Below are 27,449 nucleotides of genomic sequence, written 5' to 3'. Positions count from 1 at the left end.
GTCAAATAATTTATCAGTCATGGTCAGTTGATTTATTAGGTATTTTACATGGACCCCCATAACATCCTTCTCTCTAAATCAGAGAGAAATTAATTTGATGGGTGGACTGTTTGGTGTATGAGGAATTGTCTGGACAGTAATATCCACAGGGTAACAGTCAATGGCTCAGAGTCCCAGTGGGCATCAGCAACAAGTGGTGTCAAGAAGAGAAGGCTCTCTGTGGCCTTTCAGTACTTAAAGAGTGCTTACAAGAAAGATGTGGACAAACTTTTCAGCAGGACTTCTTATGATAAAACAAAGGGTAATGGTTTTAAAGAGAAGGTTAATTTAGAGATAAGAAAGTTTTTTTACATTGGGGGTGGTGAAGCACTGGCACAGGTTTCCCAGAGAGCTGGCAGGTGCCCCATCCCTGGAAACATTCAACATCAGATTGGACAGAAGTCTGAGCAATCCGATCTGGTTAAAGATCTCTGTTCATGGCATGGAGGTTGGACTGGAAGTCCCTTAAAGATCTCTTCCAGCCCAAACCATTCTATGATCTTAATATGTACTTGTCTGCAAGGAGAAGCAGAGGCTATGGACCAACTAGGTGGGAAAAAGTTCTGCAGAAAAGGACTTGGTATATTGGAAAGCAGCAAAATGCATGTGAGTCAGCAGTGCACTCGGGGAGTAAAGGAGGTCAACCTTATCCCTCCACAATGGTCGGGGGCTGAAGCACAGGTCCTGCTGAGAGGCAGAGGGGCATTTTCAGTCTAGAGAGGTGGTTTAAGGGCACATAAAGCAGTTTTCCTGTACCTACAAGGTCATCAAGACAATGTGAGGTTCCAACAGTGATGCATGCCTGGAGAATGAGGCAAAAAATGTGTAATTTGAAACAAGAGTTTCATACTGGACGCCTGCTTCAGAACTTTTCCCCATGAGGACCGCCAAGCAGTGGCACAGAGAGGTTGTGCAGACCTCATCCTTGGAGACTTTGATACAGAACTGTCCTGGTCTGGGCTCACAGCTGATCCTGCTGTGAGCAGAGGAGTGGACTAGAAGAGGCCCTGAGGTCCAGATCCTATTCTAATTATATTGTTTTTAGCAAGCCTGGGGTTTCTGAAAAAGTTAAAACACATAATTTACAATCTAGGAGGAAAATAAAAAAGCAAGCAGAGCTCACTTTCCTTTGTAATTCATTCTAAGACACACTATTTAAAATGTATCTAATTTCACATGTAAATGTATATTTTCAAATGCAAGTTATTTCATTCTTACAGATTTTAAAATGTCACCAGCTGTTATCTTAAAATTCTTCTACACTTTTTTTGCAAGTCATTTATCTTTGATTTTTTTTTTGAGTTGTAAGCCCATATTCCTTTACCTTAAAAAATATTAATACAGGTGCTGTTTGTCACACTGTTATATTATCATTTTTAAGGGTGTACAGAAAGATTCAATAAGTTTCTTTACCCCAGGCCTCTTCAACAGTTTTGCGATGTTTAGATAGCGTGAATTCATTTTACTCATTTTAATCGCTAAATCTGTTTGAGAATCATTATTCTCAAAGTTGCAACTCTTGCCATTGTGCAGGTACATCCTGCATTCTGTGTTACTAAATATACAATTTCGTATATGGCTATACTGAAATTCATTTTTCCCAGCATGATCTTCGTTCACTAAAATAACCTAGATTGCTTGGCATCAACAGTCTATCCTCAGTGTTATTTACTACCTCTCTTCTTCTTGCATCACCCAAAGATTTCAACAGATGTAATTATATATACACCTAGAAGATATGCATACAAATAACAAATGAATGCTGATCTCTCCCCAGTCTCTTTCAATATATGACACCAGCCTAAGTTCAAATTAAGAAACCAAAATTCATGGAAAAAGTAGGAGTAAGATTCTAACATGAAAGATAGATGATGTTAACTTCATTCGGAGGGATATAAAAAGTGGATTTACAAATATGAGCTAGACTAGTCTTCTCATGAATAAATAAATATTTCTTAGCCCCTCTTTTGCTGCTTGAGAAAGAAATTAATGTGACAAGACTACCCAGGAAGAAGAAACTTCCCGAGAAATCAAGCGGTATGTTCCTTGCAGCAGAATACTACAGCTACAAATCTCAACTTCTGTTAAGTATTAGAGAGTTCTCAGTGCTAGAGCAGCAAGTAATGCATTCTGACCTCTTTCTCGAAGTATTAACAGATTCTTAATCCTCTTCCTGAGAAGCACGGCAAATATAAAAAATGAATTCAGTTAATCTCAAATCTATAAAATACTATCTTTATAAATAAATTATACTAGACTCTACTCCATTTAGTCTTTTTTCATTATACTAAAAGAATCCGGCAGAGTTACAAATACTGCAAGTCTGATGTATGGTAGAGGACACTTAAATTTTAAGATATATTTAAATTATGAGATACTGAAATATAGCCTAAATTCAATTCCCAATTTATACAATGAACAGTTTCTCTTCACTTTATCTATGCTTTGTAGTAAATATTTGACATTTTAATTAGTAGTCCTTAAAAAGATAATTTCTTATTATTATTTTGTAAAGGAATAAATGGGATCATTGAGAGATTAAAAACACAAGACAGTAAAGCCTAAAGTGTCAACTCTGACACTTTATTCACAGGGCCATACAGTTTTCCAAAATATCTAAGCATTTATAAATTTTTTTTAACCAATCTATTATGCAAACAAATACATAATGTCTCAGTTTTTTGTAAAGTATAAAACTAATTCTGCTTGCCGTAGAGGATCATGCTAAAAATAAAATCTTCTTCATGTACTTGCCATCTAGTGTGAAACTAATTAAAACCTAAAGATTCAACTACTTTTTCTAACTTAACAGCACATGTTATTTAACAAAGAATATTTAGCAGAATGTGTGGGTTAAACTTGAACTACTGGATATCATGCACAACACTGTTTCAGCCTGTGAATTTAAGTGTCTCATTCCATCAGACCCTCCTTGAAAGTCCAGTATTGTGCTCTGCATATCAAGAGCTCAAGACAAGCACATCAGGCGTCCAAGTTCTACTTCTTTGTCAGACTCAGAAACATACTTGCATAATGGAAAATTATTTTAAAAGGTCAATCAAACCTCCAAACAGCAAATATCCTACATACTCAGACCTATCAAAGTTATGAAATGACAATCAGTTCAATAGCTTCCATCTTGTCCCTTGTTTTCCACACAACAGAAAAGTGCAGCGGTCACAGTGACTCCAAGCCCGGGCACAATTCTTCTCCCTGCACTTCTCCATCCACTGTCTTTCCAGAGCTTTCTGCTCAATGTACAAGGTTTATCTATCTGCCTGAATGTTTGACTCTGTAATCAGAAGGTAACACAGACATAGCACAAATGGGATAAACAATTGCAGTTTCACTTGCGAAGTAAATTAATACAAAGATAAATATCTAGACATAGAATCTAGCCCCACATACTATCAGTTTATTCTTTATTTTGAAAAACACAGAGATGAGATGATGAGACCTTCTCTCTACTCCTTCAAATTCACAATACCTACAATCCTGAGGCACAGCTCCTATAAACACCAGCGCTATAAGATCTCACCAGTTTGTTGCAGTTGTTGTTTGTTTTTTTAATTATTTTTTTAAAATCAGAACAAAGACTAAACACAACCAAGAAAATATGATAACTAGATGTACACAGAGTTTGGAACCAGATATGATCATGGTCTAGCCACCTGTGATTTGTGCTTTCAAGTTTTCCCCGTGACCCTAGAAAGATCAAAAAAAAAAACCTGGATTCCTTGGCAAAAATGCTGTTTCAAAATAAAACAAATTATGTTTTAGTTCAAAGTTTGCTTTAATCAAATATAACCAAGGTAGGTTGTTGAAGAATACACAAAGAGCTTTGCTATAGGGTAAATTTAGGGAGGACAGCCTCAAGTGTCATCCTAGGACAAGTCTGTTAAAATTTGCAGTCAGTGCTCTTCTCGATTATACCAATCTACACATGTGGATAAAAAAAAAATCAGCTGACTGTTTTTCTGAGACCAGCCACAAGCAGCTGTCTATGCTTCTGTCTCTTGCTACTCTTCTAGACCCTCATTCTAAATATGGTGTCTTGGTACTTGCTGTTTTGCCTTCTAGGTATTTTTGATACCTCCACAGCTATGAATATCTCTTTGAGTACTTCTAGATAGATAGAGAGATAGAGAGATAGAGAGATAGAGAGCGTACTCCAAAAGCAATTAATCTTTCAACAGTACATTTCCTGTGTTCACACTTCCTCTCTTCCTATCATATGTTAACAAAATAACTCCTTATGTTAAAGGTGTAATTGAGAGGTTAAGTAAATTTCCAAATTGGTTTTTTTTTTTAATTAATATTGATTCAATGTTCCAGTTTGACATACACAGCTCTATTAGATGGTGGCAATATAATGTGGTCTGACACAGTGAGACCCTTTTTTTTAGAGGTGTAATGAAACACTTAAATTTTCTCTTAGGATATTTCCGGGTATGAGTACTAACAAAAAAACCCCCTTTGTTTTGTGGATTATTTGAATAAGAACTAAGTTCGTACATAAAATTTTACCATACCCCAACAGTCCTTGAAGCATCTTTTTAATAAAAACAATTTCTTAGTGCACAGCACATCTTCAGGACAACCTATAGAAAGTTAACCACACAATACAGCTGTCAGGACTGTACTTATACGGAATCATCCTTATAACTGGCCTCTGTTTCATGTGTGTATCCTGATGAGAGCCAAGACTGAAGAAAAAAAAACAGGGAAAGAAAAGAAAGTAGATAAAAGAGTGCAATAGTTAAGATACCACTGTACTATTTTGTATATGCACTATATCACCAAATTCAGTGTATGTATTTCAATATTTGACACTACTACATTTGTTAAAGTTGATGCCAACACCACAGCAGCTTTTGTAGCTAAAGATCTTTTTTCTCTCACTCATCATCTCTTAACTATGTGAAAATAGAAGGGTTAAATTGTACTCTAGCATATCCATTTCTATTCATTAAAGCAGCCAGGTTTTACTGCACACAGATCTTGAGAAACATGAGACAATGAAAAAACATGCAATTAACAGAGAGTACTTAATGTTATCTCTACTCAGCAGCACCAAGTGCCTGTAATAGAGCAAATCCGCTGTAATTCCATGAAAGATAAGATTTATATATCCTAGCACTTCTGTTACACACTGATGAATGGCATAAAATTGACATAATAGTTCTTCAGGGCTACAAAACGTGTTTTCTTTAGCAGTGTAATTGACAATGACTACATTGACCTTTTCTCAATAATTGTAACTGCAGTAGAGCAATTAGACAAATCGTCACCTCTGTAATTTCCCACACATAATATGCAAGAGCAGAAAAAAGCAGATTGTTAATCACTTTTTTATACTGATGTTACCGCAGTACAATATTTTACAATTGCATACATGAGTGAAAGCTGGAGTGAAAAAATTTGTTTAAATCATATACTTAAATGAATGAAAAGTGACAAATATAGAAATGAAATATCAGAAATATTTAAAATCCTCTTATTTCCCAAATACTGTGTCGTAAATGAACATTTGCATCCTTCACTATTACCATAGTATTTTTTTTATAACAATTCACACTTTCATTTATATTCTGGCTCACTTAGAGCCCCTGTATTGTAACCAGTACTAAAATAGATACTTTTATACAGACATTCCAAAACACCTGTGCATATCAAAAATACTCAGGAATTTGTAGCATTTGGATTTTACATCCAACAATTCAGTATTATAACTGTCTCCTTGTTTCTCATTTCGTCTTCCTCTTCTGTGCAGGTATTTACTGTCACCTCCAAAGAGGAGGTAACAAAACCATGAAACACTTTGTGCTGTGCTATTATTCAAAATGCCCATGATTATTACTGGGAAATTGCAGAGTATCTTGTTTTAGTAAGGGATTTCTTCACAAGACAGAAATGTACAGCTACCAGCAATGTTGAAAAACATTGAACTTAATCTCTTATAGAATGTGTGTCACTAGGATTTGAATCCTCTTTTAAAAAGTAAAATTGTATCAGTTTTTTAAGACTAAGTTAATAATATAGACTTTATAATATATCATTGTTTCACCTTGTATTTCTAGAATAGGGTTTCATCTTAATGTATGACTAAGTCTGGACACTGTACATTTATTAGTAAAATTTCTATGTTGAAAAATATCTTTTTTATGGAAGATTCTGTAAAAAAATTCACTTTGATGTTCCTGAACAAACTCTGCATAACATGCATGAAGATGTATATATCTTTATATATACAGATGCTACCCAATATTCAGAATTTCAAAGGAAAAATTTTGAAATTTCAGGAAAGATTTTGAAATTTCAGGAAAAGTTTTCAATAGAAAAGCATTCTATTGAATGATGAAACCTTTATAAAGAAAATTGTAGAACATCACCTCACTGTATGTATTTGTTGTAAGAATTTATTTTCCAAAAGTGGAGGGAATTTGTGCAACTCTTGTTTCTATTTACAGGCATACCACTATTGAGTGTTGTTTTTTTTAACTCGAACATAGCTGGGTTACCTATGTAAACTATACCAACAGTGAATTTTAAAATACTGTAAGCTCAGAGCTGATGTTCAGCCACAGCACCTAAAAATTATTTCTTTTTTCTGTAGCCCTTTTAATAAGCAATTGAACAACATATATGAATCTTATACGACATATGACTTGCTATAATAAGATAGTTTAAAGCAAGTTTCTATTTAACACCATTGTTCTCATGGCACTTGCTGAGAAAGACTAATTGTGACAGGCAACTAGCAGAATATGAAGAAGGGTTTCTAAGGTCTTCCCTCCTGAAAAAATGAGTAGCATAATTTGCAATCTCAGAAAGAGAAGTTTTACTTTGCTCTGCAATACTTTTTTGACCCTTTGAATGCTCAAAATAATGATGTAAAATGAGGCCTGAAAGGGAAGTGAGATAAATGATTTGCTGACATAAAGCTGAAGATCCAGTGACAAATTCTATCTGTAAACCCATTTTTGAGCCCTTGTGTTAGGACCTGGGGACTGCAAAAATATGGGTTAGAAATTTCTAATCACCTAAACTATATTAATGTGTTAATTAGACTGTAAATGGAAAGACCAGCTATTAGGGCAAGATCTAGAGAAGAATAAAACCCTACCACCTGTTCTTACTTCTCTCTGAGCAGTTTCCATTTTGGCAGCCAATTAAAAAAATGCTTCAAGAAGGTTTTTTTTAAAGGTCTATCATTCACTTACAGACACTTATAATGCAAAATTCTAGAAAACAATTTTATGAACAAAAGAAAAATAAAAACAACTCAAACTCTACATATTCCTTTAACTTCTGAAAGATTAATGTTTTATCTTACTGTATGTTACAGTACAGTATTGTACATTCATTGTCTTGAGGTACTTGGAGCAGTACTTGAAGAGACCAATCTATCCACAGCTGTATAAGAAATAAATATTAAATTGCAATTTCAATGTTTTCTGATTGGTATGCTAGTAAAAAATTGCTACAGCAGTGAAAAGTCAAACTCTAACTTTTGTACTCCTTTTTACAAAAACTGTGGTTTTCATATTGCCTCATCTGATTTATTTCATAGATCTTACAGGTATTCAAATTAACAGATATATGAATATACCACCATTCAGACCAGGGCTAATCAGGAAACATCTCTGCAAACTTAATTCAGCAAATAATTGACAGCATTGACCACTGGGATACATTCATTACACAGAAGAACAATTGGTCAAAGCAATGTTACAAGCAAAAATAAAAGTTTATATGCTACCAAAAATTCTTCTGAAATGCTTATTTTACAATTTGACCTGAAGTGTTTAAGCTCATACCTAACAGCCCTCAATTCTGTGGTAAGATTTTGTCAAAACATTTTTTCAACACAAATTTTTTCTAATTATGTTTTAATTAGAAAATTAAATCTGTCAGGGACATCAAAGAAGAATGTTTATTACAGCATTCCAGGACAGTAACCTATAGTAACCACAATAAACAAACCATCTTTTAGAAGAGAATTATACAAGAAACTCCTCATATCCTTTTGCTTAGAGCAGATGTTTAGAACAATTGTTTAGCATCACAGGTAAGGAGATACCTAGATTAAGATATTACTAGAAAAGCTAGTTTTTACTTGTATTTTTTTTCACATTGCAGCTGATCTGGAGCTGCCCCTTAAACTCAATCAACCTAGATGAAAACAAGTCCCCAGATAAGGTGGGGATAGGTTGGATTCAACCCCAAGTAAAGACCTTAGTTCTAGTTGAGATATACATACACCACTGGCCAGAGAGCTGGCAGAGAGGTCAAATCCAATCAATTATCTGAGCCCAGGAAATCCAAAGCCCATATAAAAGGGTAGCCTTTTAAACTCATTGCTGTTTGCTGATTACCCACAGCATTCTGTCATGTGTCTGTCTCCAGCCCATGACTCCACATAACAGCAATTATCTTTTTTCTGGACACTAAATGCAAAACCAAAACAAACACAAACCAACATTATTTTTCTTGGAAGTTTATACAGTTTTAATATAGAATGGATTTTTGTGGGTTTATGCTGAATTGAGGGTTGAATATAACCTAAAATTTCTCAGTTACTCTTGCTATTATGTAAAATCAAGAGCATCCATTACAGTTAGCTCCAAGCTACAATAATTATTGGCAGTTGTGTTGCTACTGTCATCAACAGGAGTCCAGAAACAGGCAAGAAAGCAGTCCAAATGGAGATCACTGAGCACAACTAAGTTACACAGAATGTATTTTCCTTTTTCTTCGGTTGTCCCAGGAGAGTCTAATGTCATTTAAAATTCCTGACACAGTCTTCTAAGCCAGAAGACAATTAATGGATAAAAGCTTGAGCATGCACTTTTTATTTTCGCCCTGCTGAAATGCCAAAGGATGGCACAAATTTTCTAAGGTAAGTTCTGCTGGCTAATAACTACTGGGTCTGAAAGTAGAAATGGAATTATAGTTTGCAATACAGATTAGAGAAACACTTTGGGTAGCAAATGGATATATATTTTATACATTAATAAAATATATCACACATGTGAGGAAAGGCATCCGCTCAACACAGCCTGCATATGTCAAAATACAAAGGACCACTTTAAAAGAAATCAAAACCACTAGATACAGACATGCAAAAAAAGAAACCACTGAAAACTATCAGCTAAAGGACATACACAGACTGGAAGAAAATAGAGCTATACAAGGTAAGATCTTCTAATTTAAGTAATTTTTCACAATAGGCAAGTATATTCAGTATCAGAAAAAACTGAATTAATATTTGAATGCCATCTGACAGGCCTTTCTAAGTAACATTTTGTGCACTTTTCAGCCTAACAAGCAAATTGTTATGTCTTGTTGATAAAAAGCTCCCAAGAGCAGCATAGAAAAGCAATTTATGCAATAGAAAGGTATCCAGTCTTCAAGAAGAAAATTTATCTGAATCAATTCAATAAGAACATAAATATTTCAAGAGTGGGTATCTTCGCAGTGACAGTTATCAGAGCCATTAAAAAATTAAGTTTGTTAGATCCTAAGTCAATTTACACATGATTCATAAACATATTGAAAATATGTTGGAATTAATGTATTTCATATACCAAGAATAGAATTAATTAAGGAATATAAAAGGCCTTTTGTCTCCTGTTAGTATTGTGCAAATCAAATGTATCTCCCAAATGTACTCTTCCAATCCAGGTATGGCTGGATTTTTTCCCTTTTATATCAGCTCATGCTTGATTTTCCAGATTGAAATAAATTGTGCAACTTCAGTAGCATTGAAAAGGACTTTCAAGGAGCTTAGAAACATGAACTGGCAGAACTGCATAACTCCTAATAAAGTCAAGCTAATAGCAATATGTATCTGGAAAGAATCAGAGGAGGGCAGAACAATTCTTAGATAATCCACTATACACATCTGTGAGTTTGAAATTCAGTTTTATAAATTAATTCCCATTGTTCAACAGTAGATGGAGAACAGAAATTAGCCTTTGGGCTCTCTTCTTTTCTGCACTGAGCATGGTCCACAAACAGCTCATTAATCTTTCTAGAAGCCAGATTTTTTAGATGCTGCATCCAGCCTCAGGTTTTGAAACAAAGGGTTTAGCATCAATAACTCTTGGTAAAGTCTGACTGAAATGTACTGTGCCTCCAGCAAAAAAAAAAATACGACTGATATGTTACTCCTCAAGCAACCAATTGTAGTAAATCAGACTTAGAAACTTGCCTAGATATAACTCTTAGGATTTCCCTAAGTCTTCCTTAACTCTTAAGACTTCCCTAAATAGGAAGCACTCATTCATTCAACACATTCAGCAGACCTACTCATATGCAAAAACCTGCTATGAACCATCCCAATAATATATTATATATGTATGTGTACATTTGCATACAAAAAATTAAATATAAAGGCAAAACATAAACTTCAAAATACATTATTTTTGAAAGAAAAGTAACAAAATATAAATAAAAATCAAAGTTATTCCGAAACTGTAACTGCACTGATCTCAAATAACAAGTATTATTTGTGTGTTACTTTAGCATATAAATTTATTTGTATGAAACCATATGTATCATGTACGGCTTGTTATTCTGCTGACTTCTATAAAATGTTCATTTAGAAGTATACTAGTTAATTTTACCGGAATGGAAATAAAGTATTAATCATTAATGACTTGTCATGTCTCTTTGTGAAGGATCCTTTTCTAAAAGTAAACAGAAGACCTATCTTTTTATTTTACTATACACAGGTTTGGAAAAGCTTTCCAGGTAGGTTAACATTTCATTGCAGTTTGCCTTCCCTCTGTCTGTAGGAAACTTAGGGAACAAATCAGGAAAACACTACTGGCAGTAGTGTTTTGCCTCCAGACCATCCTTTTTATTAGGAGTACTTTTCATTTACTAGAGACCCATATACTTTGAAACACCTCTACTAATGACAAGCTGGCAGGTGTTGATAAATCTGGCTAGCTACAGCATGTCAAGAGCTAACAGGATTTCTTTTCTCAATGGAAAGAGAAGTACTATTGTATAGAACCAAGCAGACCCAAGAAAGCAAAGTTGGCTCTTACCCTGTGTGAAACTAAGAAGCTAAGCACAGATGGGATATACATCAGAAAAAATGATCATGTCAAAGGCAATAACCACCTATAAAAATGTTCTAAGATAATTGAGAAAAAAACTATGAAAATTTGAAATACAAAGCACTAAGAGCAGGTAAACTAGTTTTATTAACTCTATCCTTTGAAAACAAGACGTTAAGTCCTGTTTGTTTCCTCTCTTGCTCTGGGAGGTGTTGCAAGGACAATAAATACAGAAAAAACTCACTGTCTTTGGAAACAAAATTTTTGATATTGTGCTGCAAGGGAGCAGACTACAAACCTCAGTCTGGAGTGGCTGGAACTTGTCAAATTTTTTCCAACGCACAGTATTCAGAATTGCTCTTAACTCTCTGACTACCAGGCTCACAACCATCTGTTAAATGCCACAAAGGCTAGTCAAATTAGCTTTATCAGATAAAGTCTGAAGGGGAGGGATAATTAAGACAAGAAATAAAACAAAGTAGGAGGAGGTACCAATTGGTACTGGAAAGACATGGAAAGAATGAGGGCAATACACAATTTTTCCCACTCTTCACTATAAGCAGTAACATCAATGATGCTGATAGCAATATATCTCTAATTCCTTGTGGGCCTTCTTTAGGACTTCCTTGACCAATACATTTTCCAGAATCGGGAGATAATGGTCTGTTCAAACATGTCACGACAAACTTTAAAAAATCAGAAGCACGCAAGGAATATGGCTGCTATGGTGGACCTCACCTCATGTACCTCCATCTACCTTAACAATCAAAATACACAGTAACACAAGAGGTTCGTATGAGAGTCACAGTGTATAAGTTAGGAAGAGGCCTGGAAGGCACCCTAGAAACCTTGTCTCTAAGGAAGAAGACCCCACAGCCTCTCTGGGCAACTTGTGCTAGTGGTCAGCCATCATCACAGTGAAGAAATGTTTTCTGATGTTCAGAGGGAACTTCCTGTGTCTCAGTGTTTGCCCACCACCTGTCACTGAGCACCACTGGAAAGAGCCTGTCTCTGCTCTTTTGCTCCCTTGTTTCATGTGTTTATGCACATATTGAATCTTCTGTTCTCCAGGATGAACAGCCCCAGTTCTCTCAGTCTGCCCTCACAGGACAGCTGCTCAAGTCCTTCCATCTTATTTGTGGTCCTTTGCAAGACTCTATCCAGTATGTCCATGCCTTTCTTGTATTGGGCAACTGAGAAATGGAATATAGCATTCCCAGTGTGCCAGAATCACAGAAATTATAGAAGTTATAAACGAGATATAAGTGGTTTTGACAGTGAAAAATTCAGGCTATATTTAATGACTGGACAGGATTTTTCATGTCTTTTCTGTCTGTATAGAACTGTGAGGTCTGGGAACACTCTGCCCCTCTAAAAGGTAGCTGGACAAGCTGGCTGTGTCCTAGCTCCCTTCAGTCACACGGAGGTGAGTATTAACCAGTTTCTTCTCTACTCCATGAGACTAAAAACTAGATACATTGATTGAAGGAAGTCTCAGACCAATTCACCATGATTTTGAAAAACAGCAAATCACAATCACAAGGTATGAACAGAAGTCAACAAGACTTCAAGCAGAGGGACACAGTTTTAGCCTTTTAAAACTTCTATTCTTTGTGTTGCTCACTTGTTTGTCCCTGACTGTATCTATAGGCATCACCATGATCACCACTTTAAATTACCATTTATTTTCCTCATCACATTATTACTGCACTTTCAATGCAGAATACTATATTACTGCAAGTCATTCATTCTGTCAGCTCAACTTCCACTTCATCACTATCTTCCTCTTCCAGCTGACTACAACTTTTTAAAGGTACATTAAATTCCTGTATCCTTTACAAGTCAGTACCTATTGGTTAATCTTGAATTCTATAAACAAAATGCTCCTACATTTAACATCACAGAAAATTCAGAATACATCAGCTTTCTTTAGTTTTAACAAAAGAAAATCAGGGCTCACTGAGTAACCTGATCAGGACTGAAGATAATTAGTATGCAGCATCTGACACATTTCCTGTTTATATGATTGCATGATCCCACCATAAGTTTATGCTCACCCACACATATACAAAGGAAAAAAACCCACCAAATAATTGCCTTTTTTTTTTCATTTTGAGCTTAGAACCCATGAAGCAGGAAACAGCCTAAAGTGAATTTAGAACATGGTTATGTTCCTTTCAAATGGTATTTATACTGGATATACTGACAGGCTGTAAACAATACAGTCAGTGCAGTAAATCATTGGGACACTAATTCCTTTTTCTCTCATCTTTTCAAGTACTGTGTCTATTCTGACTGCATGGTGAATTATAGGTTGCAACCTCAGAATATAACAGTAATTGCAATGAAGACTACATCTTCTTTTCTGAGACATGGCAGGTTGGATTTTTTTAAATTTTCTGTACTGCTTTAAATTATAACACTGGAAGTATTTTATCTGTACAGAAATGATATATATACACAAAACCTTTCTGTTTTTGTGATGCATTAAGGAATCAGATTTATAACACACTGTCATTTCCATGCCTTCAGGGAGTACTGCACTTCCTTAATTTCTGTAAGGAATGTCATACAGAAAATCATCAAGCCACATTTTGTGTCATGTCTGCCATTTTTAATTATTAGCAACTAAGTTTAAGAAATTTCTCCTTTGGTTTAACAAGTGCATACCTATCTTGCAGAATTTTTTTTTTATGCCACAACTCATAAAATTGTTTAAGCAGATGTTTGTCCCTTGCACTGAATTACTAACTAATCACAGGAGATATTTATCATCTCAAGTTTTTACATGAGAATTGTCAGAATTAATCACCCTCCTCCTATTTTCACTACAGACTGTCATTTATCATACATTTCAGCAATGTGACAACAGCGGACTATTTTTCCCATTTTTCAAGTATGTTAAGAAAGACAAAAGCATGGCAAATCATGACAAGAGCTTGAAAGTTTTACTGTCTCCAATAACATCCACTTCCACCAAAAATTGGTCCATAAAAAACTATTTCTTTTAATAGCAGTTTTATCTCAGTTATAGAGATAAGTAGAATCAGCAGGCTAAAGCTAATAAATGGTAAGTTACACCTGATTATAAAAAATGCATTCTAATTTTTATCACTGGTTAAACTGCAAATAGTATGAGAACGATCTGTTCTAATCAAATGTTTGTAAAAAATTATTTCTTTGTTAACAATGCTGAAGAAACAGTTCCCGGAAGCCTTTATAAAGTGGGTTCAGGGCATGTTAATAAAAGATGAAAGGATGACTAACACTGGTAAGGTTAATGATTGCTGGGGGAACTGCTGACCTTGTGTGGAATCAATACCCCATATTATTTTCCCACTGCACTGATGAGTAAGAAAACATTTAAAACAAAGATACCCAGAATAGCACAAATATATGGCCATTGCTTGATTCTGGAGCAAGTTCATCCTGCACTCATGGGCATGAAAGATGCCATTCTCACACCACAAGATGCCATTCTGCACAACAAGAGCAAAATTATGCAAGATATCACATCACTGAAATAAGGTATGAGTGACAACACCCAAGTCTACAAAAGGAAACACTGAAACATAAATGCTACCTCGGCATTCACAGAGTCACAGAACTGAGCTGTGAGGAATCCACACTTGGAGCAACCTGTTCTTTATTAACTGCACCCCATGGAAAAACCCCACAATGGAGCAGTCCTTGAAGAACTGCAGGCCATGGATAGGACATACACTCGAGTATTTTGTGCAGGAGAGAATGGAAGTGTGGGTAAGGATACCTTAAATGCCTGCCAGGTGAGCACCCAGCTGCTTCTCAGCCCTCCCTCCTCAGCAGGAACTGGGAAACAGGCCTGTAGGTCAGATAAGGAATAGGAAATCACTTGCCACCTATGCAAAACAGACTTGGTTTGGAGAAACCAAGTTTGGAGAAATTAGCAGTTTGATCTAGCTGCTAATTGTCTGTCCTGCTAGACAGAGCAGGATAATGAGAAATAAGAACAAATTTTAAAAAACCTCTGCTGCCATTTTTGCTGGGCCAAGTTTACCTCCAAATCCCTTCTCTCTTCTCCCACAGAGCAATGTGGAATGTGGGTCGCAGTCAGTTCACAATACTTTTCTCTGTTGCTCCTTTCTTCTCATACTCTTCCCCTGCTCCCGTGTGGGTGTCTCATTTCACTTTATCCTGCTATTCTGGACTAATCACAAAAGGGGTGTTTTTTCTTCTTTTAATAGTAATTAAAAAAAAATAAATAGAAGACCCAGAACTTAAAGTCAATAAAGAAAATTGCCATGCTTAGGTGTATTCTTTGTCCAACTTCTATGCTTTGTTCTGAATTTAAAAAAAAAAACTTGACAGTCAGTTTCAAATCATTTCACAAAACATCTGCAGGGCAAAGCAAATTTTCTTCTAAATTTAATTAAAAAGTATGACATTCAAAACAGTAAGTAATTTTAAAAGTAAAACTGATTTGTGTTACATTATTTCAGTTTTTATTGAGTTCAAATATTTAATAGGAGCTGACTAAACATCTGATAAATATGCAAAATACTCTAAGGAGATCTCTCAGATAACTCGAAATAGCTGAAATTAAATTAGAACAAAGAAATGCTAGAATTCACCTAGAGTGATTCATATATATATTTTATACAAATATTGTATAAAAGTACAGTTATTATCTGGAAACTTTACTATATCCACAAGTCCAGATTATACAATATTACGGGAATAAATATCAATGCTCTTGAAGCACATTGCAACTTCACTCACACCTAAAATGATGAATACTAAGATGCTATAGTAGCATTGTAGTCATTAAAGTTAAAATGGACATTTTTGATTAGGAAAAACAAAAGCAAGATGAAAGCCTTGAATTCTTCCTTTAGAAGGAACTTCATTAAAATAATTTCCACTTCAAATACGCAGAGACTTTTATTTTCAGGAGGAAAAAACATTTTCTTTTACTTTTCCAGAAAATAATTCTAGTGCTCACTAATCTTGCATTTTATTAAAAAAACACTGTAAGAACTGACCTACTATTGTGATTCTCATGTCTGCTAGTGAAATGGCAGGGTATTCACATATACCAGCAGCTCTGGGACTAAACACAGTGAGTTAATCTCCTGCTGAGATAATCTTCAGCACTGTATCCTCTACCCACAAAAAATCCAGGTCTTATCAGATGGTCCCAAGTATCTACATGAACTCATGGTAGGCAGTCAACATAAAATTTTGAACACTTCTCTAATGTATGGAAAACCACATTAACAATTTACTCTACTAAGTAACAATGTGGAAACACCAAAACGCTCTGTGCCAACAACTATGATACCCAGATCTAAGAAATCGGCAGTGCATTAGTAATCTAGTCAAATAAAGTAGATGGAGAGTCTCTGAAGGAGAATTCTCCTTTCTTCCAACTCTCAAACTGTACAAACAGTTTGATTTTCAGGCTTATGGCCTGTTTCCATGTTTCCACTGAATTTCTTTTGTTGACTTCCTGACTGCTGACCTTGTGAAATGTCTGTATTTTCAAGTTCCTACATCCTGGACTCCAACTATATTCCTTCAGTGTGGTTAGACTGTCCTATTACACTACCTACTCTGGTTTATCCATAGTGGATTTTCATGGAAACACAAAAGAAGAAAGGGACGTTTTCTCAGAAATTGAATAATGAGACTACATCCAAGTTTTCCATCCGTGCTAACAGCTCAAGGACGTGCACATTAATGCCTCTCTCCCCCCCCCACCATCACCAGTCAGAAGTCCAATGATGATTAGCGACACCACCACAAGATAAATAAGCAAAATTCTCACCGTTTTACTGTGCCATGGAGATATTGTATATCCTCCAAGTCATAACCACAACTTGCTCTCAACAACATCCAGATGCTCTGCAAATCTTAACACCAGCTACTTAAGTCACCCACAACGTGTGTAATAAATTACATGAAAAAATACAGCTCTCTTGAGACATTATTACAAGAACATGTAGCACCACCTACAGAGGAAGAACCAAAGTTCGTAAATGGTTGGGAAAATATTGTCCTTTGACTGCAAAACTAATTGATAATTTTGTATTGCAGGTGGAATCTTATCCTGGGTGACTGGCAGTGCCATGGCACAAAAAAGTCTCACTGTACCTGTAAACATAATTTCTTTCTTTGTCTGCATTATTTCCTTCTTTCTAAGAAGAAACATAGATACAGTAGAGGGTGGCAAACACCCTCTATACAAATATTATACAAATATAAGGAAATATTTTAGTAAGACAATGACTGAACAAGCAGAAACACTCTTAAGATTTCACAGTCACTACCTAGCTTTTAAATGACTGTCCCTAACTGAATTATGTTACACAGATGTTGAAATGAACTGCAACTTTCAGTCAACAGTGATGAGATTCACAAAATAAAGTTAGACTGTCTGCTGTTTGCTTCCTGATCATTACGGATATTATAATAGGAGATGTTCCTAAAACTATTAAAAAACCCACATATGCCTGAAAACTTTGCCAGCATATCATACTACATTTCCTGAATCCCCCAAAAGATTTATTTCTAGATGATCTGTTTTTACTTCATCAAGTGAAATTCCAAAGAACAAGGGCAGTGACCATAAAAACAACTTCAAGGTGATAAGGTTGTCGAAAGCAAGCTTTAGAGTATATTATTCACCTCACCATGTACAAAGAACTCAATCCTTTCCAACTGCAAAGACTTGAAAAGAATTTGCAAGCTTGGTTTTGTTCATATTTGAAAGAAGTAGGATTGTTTCTATAACAAACATAACCAATCTGAAAAAGAGTATATGAAGCTTTTAAGTGAGCTGTAATACTTAGAGAAGAAATCATTACGTTAGATTACTTCAATAGCGTTTTATGATCTTGCTTAACTCACAACTTGTAGAAACTTTTTTACAAGTCATCAGAAGACACTTCTTTTTCCTTCATTTGCAAACTAATGCCAAGGGTATCTCAGCTGAACATATTTTTTGCCTTAAGTAAATTAATTTTTTTTACTGGCCCATATAAGCCTTTTAGATGCATGTGTCCAAAACAAAAAAGAGCTCTAATCAAAACACAGAAACAACAGTCTTCATCAATTCTTGCATATGCAGAAGAATCACTGCAACAAAAACCTTAGCAAGTGCCTGCCAAGCAGCACTCTTACACTATGAAAATTTAAGTTATTTTAGAAGAAATGTAATGATCACAGGATTAACTCTAACACCATGTCACAACCAAGAATGAACTGTAAGTGTTCTAGAGTTACACTCTTGCTTATGGAAAGAATTTTCATGGATTTCTAGAAACAATCATGAAATCTAAAAGAAAGTTTTAAAAGTAGTGACTTATTTCAGCCAAGCTATAATCAACTGCCTTTCAAAGCTACTTAGCTCTTGTAAGTTATACTGGTATTTTAAAAACTTTCTGGTTTTCTTTCACACTCAATATTATGCACAAAGAAGCCTCAGCCCTCAGTATTCTAAAGTGAGCAGAACACTGTCCTATTAAGTTTGAGAAGATCTAGAATACAAGTCCTGCGTAGCTGGATCTCACAAGTAAACCTGCTTGATAGTGGGGTGGGGAGTGGGGGAGAGGTGGAACTAATCTTTATTTTAAAACCAGGAATCAGGAAAAGCATTAGACTGCTACTATCTCAGATGCACTGTATCAAGGGACAGAATCTCTTCTGACATTCCCTCTGACTAGGATCCCACCCAATGGCATAAAATTAAAAAAAAAAGGTTAAACTTAAATAATTAACTTAATTTAAACTAATTTGCATTTTAACCCAAGCGCCTGAACAGTCCTGTGAGCTTTTGAAAGCCGACCTGTATTCTCAAAGTGGATACACTCAAAATACTCCGCGAAACTGGTGCTTTCTTCAAATAAAATCATGTAGTTGTATCATGTTCCTTTTATAAAATTTTCCATTATTCTCAACTGAGCTTTTAGGAGGAGTAAAGCAACCAAATTTATTTAGTTCAGACTAGTATTTGGAGTTTCATGCCACTTTTCAAATAAGAAAAATATCTGAATTGTCAAATAACTCCTTCAGATTTACAGGCATTAATTCTTTTCTAAATTCTCTCTTTTTTTCTTAAACCAGAAGATAGTATAACAATTAAAGTTTGTAAATTTGAATTAAGTACTAACAAGTACAATCAAAAAAAACCCCACAAAATGGAAAACCTTAAGAAACAAAAATAAACAACTTACAGATACATACAGAAGCAAATAATCTGTCAATGTTTTGAAAGGGCTTCCTCTTCTTGCTAAGATTCACAATTCTTATAATTCATACTCAGTGTGACGTTTCAGAGTAATATTCATAGAATTAAAATATATACTTATTATTATAGTAATTCCAATAAAGGATTTTCAAGAACAGTTTGACAGCAGCAGCTCAGATCAAACTTAGCAGACTGCTGTACTCAAAACATCCAAGCAGATGGATATATGTTTCTAAGTACTTTAATTAAAACCTGAAAACTGCCTGGTTTTTTATTTGAATTTTTATTCTTATTACTTTTTCTAGCTTATCCTGGAATTTTCCAGTAACCTCATTCCACATGTGAAAATAAGGCCCTATAAACAGAGATGAGGCAACTAAATGCTTTCAAAACCAATGAAGTCTCATCAAAGGTCTGATCCAAACAAAGAAATCCAAGAAACAAACTTAAGGGCTAAAAGAAGTTATGGCAAAAGTTACTTGTACTTGCTATTGAACACAATGCAATTTTATTATTTTTACAATACTACATTTTCATCAAAGTCTGAGCTCACCTACACATCAGTACACCATTAATGACTTTTGAAAACCTTGAAAGCATATCTTATTAACAAAAACCAAAAAGTAATCATGGGAAAGAAGTACAACTGCTAGAATACCTTATTCTGGTTTATATGAAACTGCTTTAGAGCCCTTTTCTGTTAAAAGTGTCTTTTTCCTTTTGTTTAAAACAGCAGTTATAATGAAATGGTCTGGCAGAAGTAATTAAAAATACTCTTTCCTGTGTACCCTAAGGCACTGATTTTGCTCAATTTTTGTTTAAAAAAAAGTTAACTTTAAAAATTCTCATTGTTCATCTGATCTGTGATATAATTATACATAATCTTTGTCCACATACTTGATGTTGAAATAAATTAGTTGATCAAAAGACTGGAATACAGCAGGGTAGGAGGTATTCTGGTCAGAAGGAAAAGGCTAGGTAATAACCCAGTCATTGTTCCATTTTCATTCTGAAGTTCTTTGCAAAAAAACCCCAAACCAGCCAAACAACCTTGCTGCTTTCTAAAAATACAGGAATTCCACTTATTAATTCACAAGCAGTTCATTTTTACTTATATAGTCAAATGTATGCTTCATTGTTTGAGTGCTCATAAATTTATCTAAATCCTGGACACCTACTGAATGAGTCAGTTCAATAGCAATTGAACATTTCAATCACTCTTTGTACAGAGCACATTCTCCTGAAATCTGCATAAATAAATTAGTGCCACCATCTGGTCATAAACAAACTGTTCTCCATTGCAGAAATAGGCAAACACTCCACAAAATAGGTGTCTGGATGATTTACCCAAAACAAGCAAGAACAAGAACTCAGCAAACACTGTTTACTTTAATCAATCTCCTCCAACCCCCAAGCCATGAGGAATTATTGTCAATTAACAGAACCAGTTAATTTGCATTACACTGCTTTTAGATGCTCTTATGAAGTTACCTGTCATTAATGATCCAGTTCAGACACAGATTGAGAGAATTAAGGTTTTTGCATCTCTTTACTATTTCCATCACGGTTTCATTGTCCAGTTCTGTGATATGACGTAGGTCCAAGCTTGAAAGATTTCTTAGCTATTGAGACAAATATGAGAGAAAGAAATAATCTGAAATTCATTCACATACATAACTGTTGAAAAAACTGTTAATTTTTCTGAAAGTTGCACAGTATGTGCAAGCTAGTCATGAATGATATTATTACTATATATTTTACAAAAAGCAAACACATCAGAGATATTCACAGAATTCAGCTTGAGTAAAGTTGTGATTCAGGCTCTCAGTTACTACATAAAATCCAGACATTCTCATTCAAGATGTCATACAACCTACAATAAGGGCCTAGGCCCTCCTCATCCTCTTAAATACATGGAATGTAAGACACCAAGGTAAGGTAAAATATCAACTCATTCAGGCATAATAAAAATAAGGCATGGAAGGAAGTGAGATAGCAGGCTTGTGCTTATATTCAAATTAATGCAATTAACGACTCCAGTGCATAAGACTTTCAAAGTAAACAAATAATACAAATTCGCTGGAAAATACAGTATTTATACCGTAGTCTCGCCTGCACAGTTATCAATAACAGATTGGATATGCTAAACAACAAAACTTGGAGTCACAAAACATTGTGATTAGGAGTTATGCACTAATTAAACTGACTAGTGTTAATCATTCTTGTATCCTTCAAAAGCAAACCCTTTTACAACTTTTATGAGTTATGGATGAAAAAAAATAAATTTACAGACTTCTCCAGTATCACTCCAGTCATAACAACCTCCAAGTACTGTTTGCTTTTCAAGCTGTCTGAAATAGTCTCTGTTATACTCTGGAAAAATAATTGCATTAGGCAATATTGACACTTTAATTAAATTTACTTTCTCTGTAAGAGAGAAAAAAATGATCCTCATCAGTGATTTAAGTCACTACAGATTTGATTAGGTAAAGACATCCAACTGAGATCACATAATTGGTCCACTTCAGTAGTTAATTATTAAGTCAATGTATTCAGAGCAGGTGGGTAGGGGGAGAGATGGTAGCATGGGGTGAGAAGAAATGAAGAAAAGGAAGAGAAAGGACTTCAAATGTAGGTAGCCTTCCACAGAAAATGGAGTTTTGTTCTTTAAGTTTTTAACAGGCTCCAAATAGAAGTTGAAGATAAACTACCCCAAAAATTATACAAAGCAAGCGTAATATCAGGAACTGTCAACTCTGAGGAACACTTGCAGGGTACATCTGCAGAATGTAGGACAATATTTTTATTATTATGATACTACCACAGGTATCACTGTGGAGGTAACTTGCTGCATTCTCACTGAAATTCTGATAAACTTTTTTTTCGTATTAGGGAGCAGAGCATATCGTGATTGATACTGTGTTGGTAAAATAGACACCTTTTACAAGCTCTTTCTGTTCTCATTTCATACATGCTGCTCCACCATGAAGTTTATCTTCTATGTGCCGGTAAAAAGCTCATAACCAATTTCTCATTTTTTCCTGCATAAATTGCAAGAAGGGGAAGCTTTCAGCAGCTGTAAATTTCCTCACCTTCATACAGCTATTCATACTAGATATTTCAGCCTTTAAAACATGCAGGCAATAATGTGGTCTATGCCTTTGAAATATAGAATACACCCGCTGGACAATTCAACAATGAGTATGTTCTGTGACATTAAACAACTAAGGAGACTTAAAAGACAAGAAGAAAATCTTCCCACTTAAGAAAACCCCAAGCTTTCTTTCTCAACAACATTCTTCTTATCAAAAGATGACAATACTGGTGATTCCTTTGCCATTATTATTACTTACAGACTAAAACGTACTAATTTACACTGAAGTATCAATGCATGGAAAGGTGCCACTGCTCCTTTAAAAAATGCCTAAAAACCACAGCTTCAAATTATGTAAGAGGTAACAACCGTATATTATTTACCTCAATGATGCAATGATGAATGCAACAGAAAGCATTTGTGGTTTCCCAGGAAAAAACACCATTGGCATTGCATGGCTGGAATCAAAAACTAAACTGATTTCCTAGTATTCCTGTCCACCAAATTAATAGGATTTTCAAGGCAGATTTTGTCTTTTACTGTCACAGGAGAATGAACATTCTCTCACTGCTTCTTTCCTTCACACTAGTAATAGTCTATCTAATATATTCAATATTCAGTAACTCAACCATCACTTGCCTTTTCTTACTGTCACATTCCTTCATTTTAAACACCTGACCTACTTCACAGGTTAATTCTTCCTTTTCTCAGGCACAACATACTCAATGAAGAAAACCTTTGTGTCTTAGAAGTTTGAAGACACTGTTTCAGATTGATACATACTCAAGTATAATTTGGTCCCTACAACCTCGAAATTGCCATTACAGAAGTGTCAGTGGCTTTCAAGAACTTGCAGAACTGAATATACACTTGCTTTTGAGACAATTTTGGATCAATCTGAATATGACAGTGAAAAGAATACCTCCCTGCTTACTTAATAGGTATCAACATCTCATTACTTGTCAGAGAATTGTAATAAATGTATATGTAATAATTTTTAATTTAAAAAGTATATGTACCTTAATGACAAATTTCATACTTTATATCTTACCTGAGAAGTAATTTTAGAGGAAAAATGCTACAATCACTACTATGAAACAATTGGAAGAGAAACACATGTAAGTATTACATACTAATCCTCACAGATAAAAGTAGCATGATATTAAAAAGAAAAATCAAACTACTACAAAGTAGACAATTATAACACAGATGCTAGACTCTACAATGAATTCCTAAATTCTAAAATATTAAAATAGTGTACCTTTAAACAGCACTTTTTCAAGAGAAAGAGGATATTCTGTGACATAAATACTCAATCTTACAGAATGAGGATGCATAATATTTTTTTCTTTTGTGTTTTTTTTTAAACAAAATTTATTCTGTTCATAAGGCAACACCATTTTACTGAGGAATTTCAGGGCCCTTCTTCTGTAGACATCCAAGCTTTTCTTAAAATCTTAATTTTATTTGCAAATAATCACGCATGAGCAGAATTTAAACTTTGAACTCAGCGACAATAGTCAAAATGTTTTAATGGAAAATAGAATATTTAATGTGACAAAACACACAACGCAAATAAGTAGGCAGAAGGCTTAAAATACAAACCAGAAAATAACGGAATTTTTAAAAAGTAGCAACACTTTAATTTTGGGCGATACTTATAAACACATTCTTGCTGAAATCACTGATTATCACTTACACAAAAGTAATGGTATCATTACTTTTAGATCTCAAATATTTTAAAATATGCCAAAACCTTTGGGGTTTTTAAATACTTTTGTTGGTTGGCTTAAATTAAATGTTATGACATTAAAATTTTATGTCAAATTATATATTTGAAGATGCAGAGATTATCATACTGTTTGCGTGCCTGAATGTCATGCAATTAATAAGATCTTTATCTTGACTACTGAAACTTGGAATTTTAAAATATGTGCAGTGCTTTAAGTGATAGAAAATTACTATTACCATTGGTATCATAGGTAATTTAAGTGTGGGTGTATGAACTCCTGTGAATATTTAGATGTTATTGTATTGAAACTGTTAATATAATGGGTACACAATTTTTTTCCCACTGCACACTTCCACAGTTCCTGTAGAGATATGCTGCCCTAAAAAGCACAGAAGAAAGCAGAACTATAGAATCATTTAGGTTGGAAAAGAATTTTAAGTCTGAGTCCAATCGAAACCTAAAACTGCCAAGTCCACCGCTAAACAATTCATTTAAGATTAACCCTCTTCAGTATGACAGCCAAATAATTTCTGAAGGAATGTCCTTAAAAGGACTTAATGAGCTTTAAACTCAGATCTTTTGCTAATTAAGCTTAATTTTCTTGACAATCTGTGTATACATGCCTTCAGGGAATAAACTGCTCTCTGAATTAAGTCTCCAAAAGTAAATGTATGATTTCAGGAAATGAAAAACAGGAAGGTGAAAAAATCTGTAAACCACATTTTTTCAATTGTAATGTCAATAGAATTAATGAACTATTTTTTTAAAAGTCATTCACATCCATTAAATTTTACTGAAGAGCTGCCATAACTGAGCTACACAATTGACATATATTGTGATCGCAGAACAGTAATCATACATGGCTTAATGAACTGGAAAATTATTGAATAGTTCAAAGGAGACTTTTCCCAAAGACTGATCAAAATGTTATGCATATTAATAAGTTTTAATTTCAATTCTTAGGTACTGTGAAATATTAAGGTTAAGTAACTGCTTAAGTAACAAACAAGCAATCAGAAACTGTGTTGCAAGCACAAAGATTTAATTACCTCTAGAGGAGGGACTTGACTTGCACATATAAACATATAAACTGCATGTATAGTATCTGTGTTACAAGACTCATTTCCAGTTTATAAACTATAGAAGTTGCTGTAGAATTACATTTTTACTGATTCATAGTTTCCATCTTCATGTTATTTATTGTCAAGTACTTCTTGGTTTTTTTTGGGGTGGTAGAGGGGAAGTGGAAGTTTCCTAGATTCAACACTTTCAACCATGCAGTCTTCTCTGCAATGTCTTTTTTACTTCATTGACAGAAATAGCAGTTGGGTAAAACCATTGAATTCTTCAAAATAGCAACAAGAATCTCCTAAGAGGGACACAGTTAACTTCAGTCAACAAAATCATCAGGTTCAGTTTCACAAGATGCAAAAACATTCACTCACACAGCACCACATCAGGTAAAATTTCAAGCCCACACTCATGAAGAATGTCCCAGAATCACTGTATTCAAAATCCCTCACTTAATGTGTTTTTCCTGTCATTGGAAGACTAATATTTAAAAGGACACATTACTAAAGGCAACCAGTGAAATATATTATATTTAATCTTATGAAATGCAGCTTATTATACAAATTGATTAAGATACTGTTTTCTCTGTACCTAGCCAAAGAACAGCAACCATACCCTTAGTCAAGAAGCTTAATGATTTTAAGATCAGAATGTATGCTGAAATGCTACCGTAAAAAGAGCAAAAAGCAGAACACCTGGTGTCAAAGCAAATAATTTACTAGAAAGAAACCATGCTTTACACCTATTCAGAAAGGTTCTTGTAAAATCAGTCCTGTCATGTGTAGATTATCATTATGTATCTGTCATGCTGATGTCTACATGTCATGATGTCTACACTGAATGAGCCCAAAACATTTGCTCCATAAATCTAAATTTTGATTGACTTCATACTGCCCACCAACTCAGCTACAAGTATCACTAAATTGGACTAGACACGGGGAACTATTATGAGATGAAAAAGAAGTGAAGATCACATTATTCCAAAACCAGTTCTTAGATTAACTGTCTTCATGTATTGGTGATTAGCAAGGTAAGTTAGAAATTTTTTTTGTCGAGGTTCTGTACAAGGATTCATACATATATAGATGTCTGTAACAAAATTTACCAGACTGTCTGTGAGAAGTACATGGTGTAGAAGCACAGAGTATATTGCTACAAAGCTATTACCCTTGAATATATACCAGAAACCAAAGGAAGAAGCCAAGGAAGTGGCTTGGTAATAAAATTATATCTAGATGTCAAGATTTGCTGATGTCAGCTGTTAAAATTAAAAATGCAACAATTAAACTGCTGAGAAGCAATTACCACAACAGGAAGGAAAATGCCACTGCTCTTGAGGTCAAAGATGTAACATTACAAAATCACTACCTCACTAGAAAGAATACAAAGTTTCTTATTCCCACATAGTTAATTACCAATGATTATCCTTCTGGCTGTTCTGTGCTCAACACAATCACCTAATGTGCACAGACACTTTTCACTTTTGTGTCGATCTTCACACTTACAGGAAAAGCAAAGTAAAAAATAACCAAGGAGAAACTCTTGAGAAACAAGGATGTGTGGATGGGAGAAAGAGCACAAACAACAAAAAAATTATACACAGGAAGCTAATTAAATAATGAAATAAGTTAAAATAAAACATAAAACAAGAAAACAGTGGAGAAGCAGTGAAAACAGAAGATAAACTAAAACACTACACGTCTTTCCCGCCTCCACAGAAACAACATAGATAAGTGTTGGACTAAATACTCTGATGTCATGGAAGAGGTCATTCACTTCTTTTGTAACAATGTTTCACACATTAAAATTACAAGAAAATGAAACATTTGGGTCATCAGAATAAACAACTTGTTTCAATTGAGAGTTTAACTGCAAATTGAATATGAACACACTCCATTTTTCCCTTTCTTTCTGTGTATGTACATAAAGTGCCTCTCATCATACCCAATAATCATTATTTACTTTATCTGTGGGTTTTTTTCAGTTTACAATAATTTCAAGGAAAAAAGGTACCAACATGATGACATGGTCTTGTTCACAAAGCAAATTTTTTTTTACTGTCATTGTGTTCTGTAGAAAATGATTGAAAATAAACACTGAATGTTTCTTCTTTTTCTTAAGTATACAACACTTTCTCTTCCATACCCCACAATTAGCTATTAAAAAAAAGTTTTGTGATGCAGCAGCACTGTAATTTGGAATTTTTCAAGTGGC

The 27,449-nt window shown here is 34.6% G+C and overlaps 2 protein-coding genes across 2 annotated transcripts in view; both read right to left on the bottom strand.

Moving 5' to 3' along the window:
• FBXL17 (F-box and leucine rich repeat protein 17) overlaps window positions 1-27,449 on the bottom strand; it is a 278,120-nt gene that overhangs the window by 158,355 nt on the left and 92,316 nt on the right. The window contains exon 6 of the mRNA XM_064405002.1: window positions 20,830-20,960. Within this exon, the coding sequence (XP_064261072.1) occupies window positions 20,830-20,960 (131 nt within the window). The remainder of the gene's footprint in view (window positions 1-20,829; window positions 20,961-27,449) is intronic.
• EFNA5 (ephrin A5) overlaps window positions 1-27,449 on the bottom strand; it is a 521,261-nt gene that overhangs the window by 430,452 nt on the left and 63,360 nt on the right. The window lies entirely within an intron of this gene.

Source organism: Passer domesticus, chromosome Z (assembly GCF_036417665.1).
Source record: "Passer domesticus isolate bPasDom1 chromosome Z, bPasDom1.hap1, whole genome shotgun sequence".
In the NCBI taxonomy this organism is placed as follows: Eukaryota; Metazoa; Chordata; class Aves; order Passeriformes; family Passeridae; genus Passer; species Passer domesticus.
This window is presented reverse-complemented; position numbering and strand designations above follow the sequence as displayed.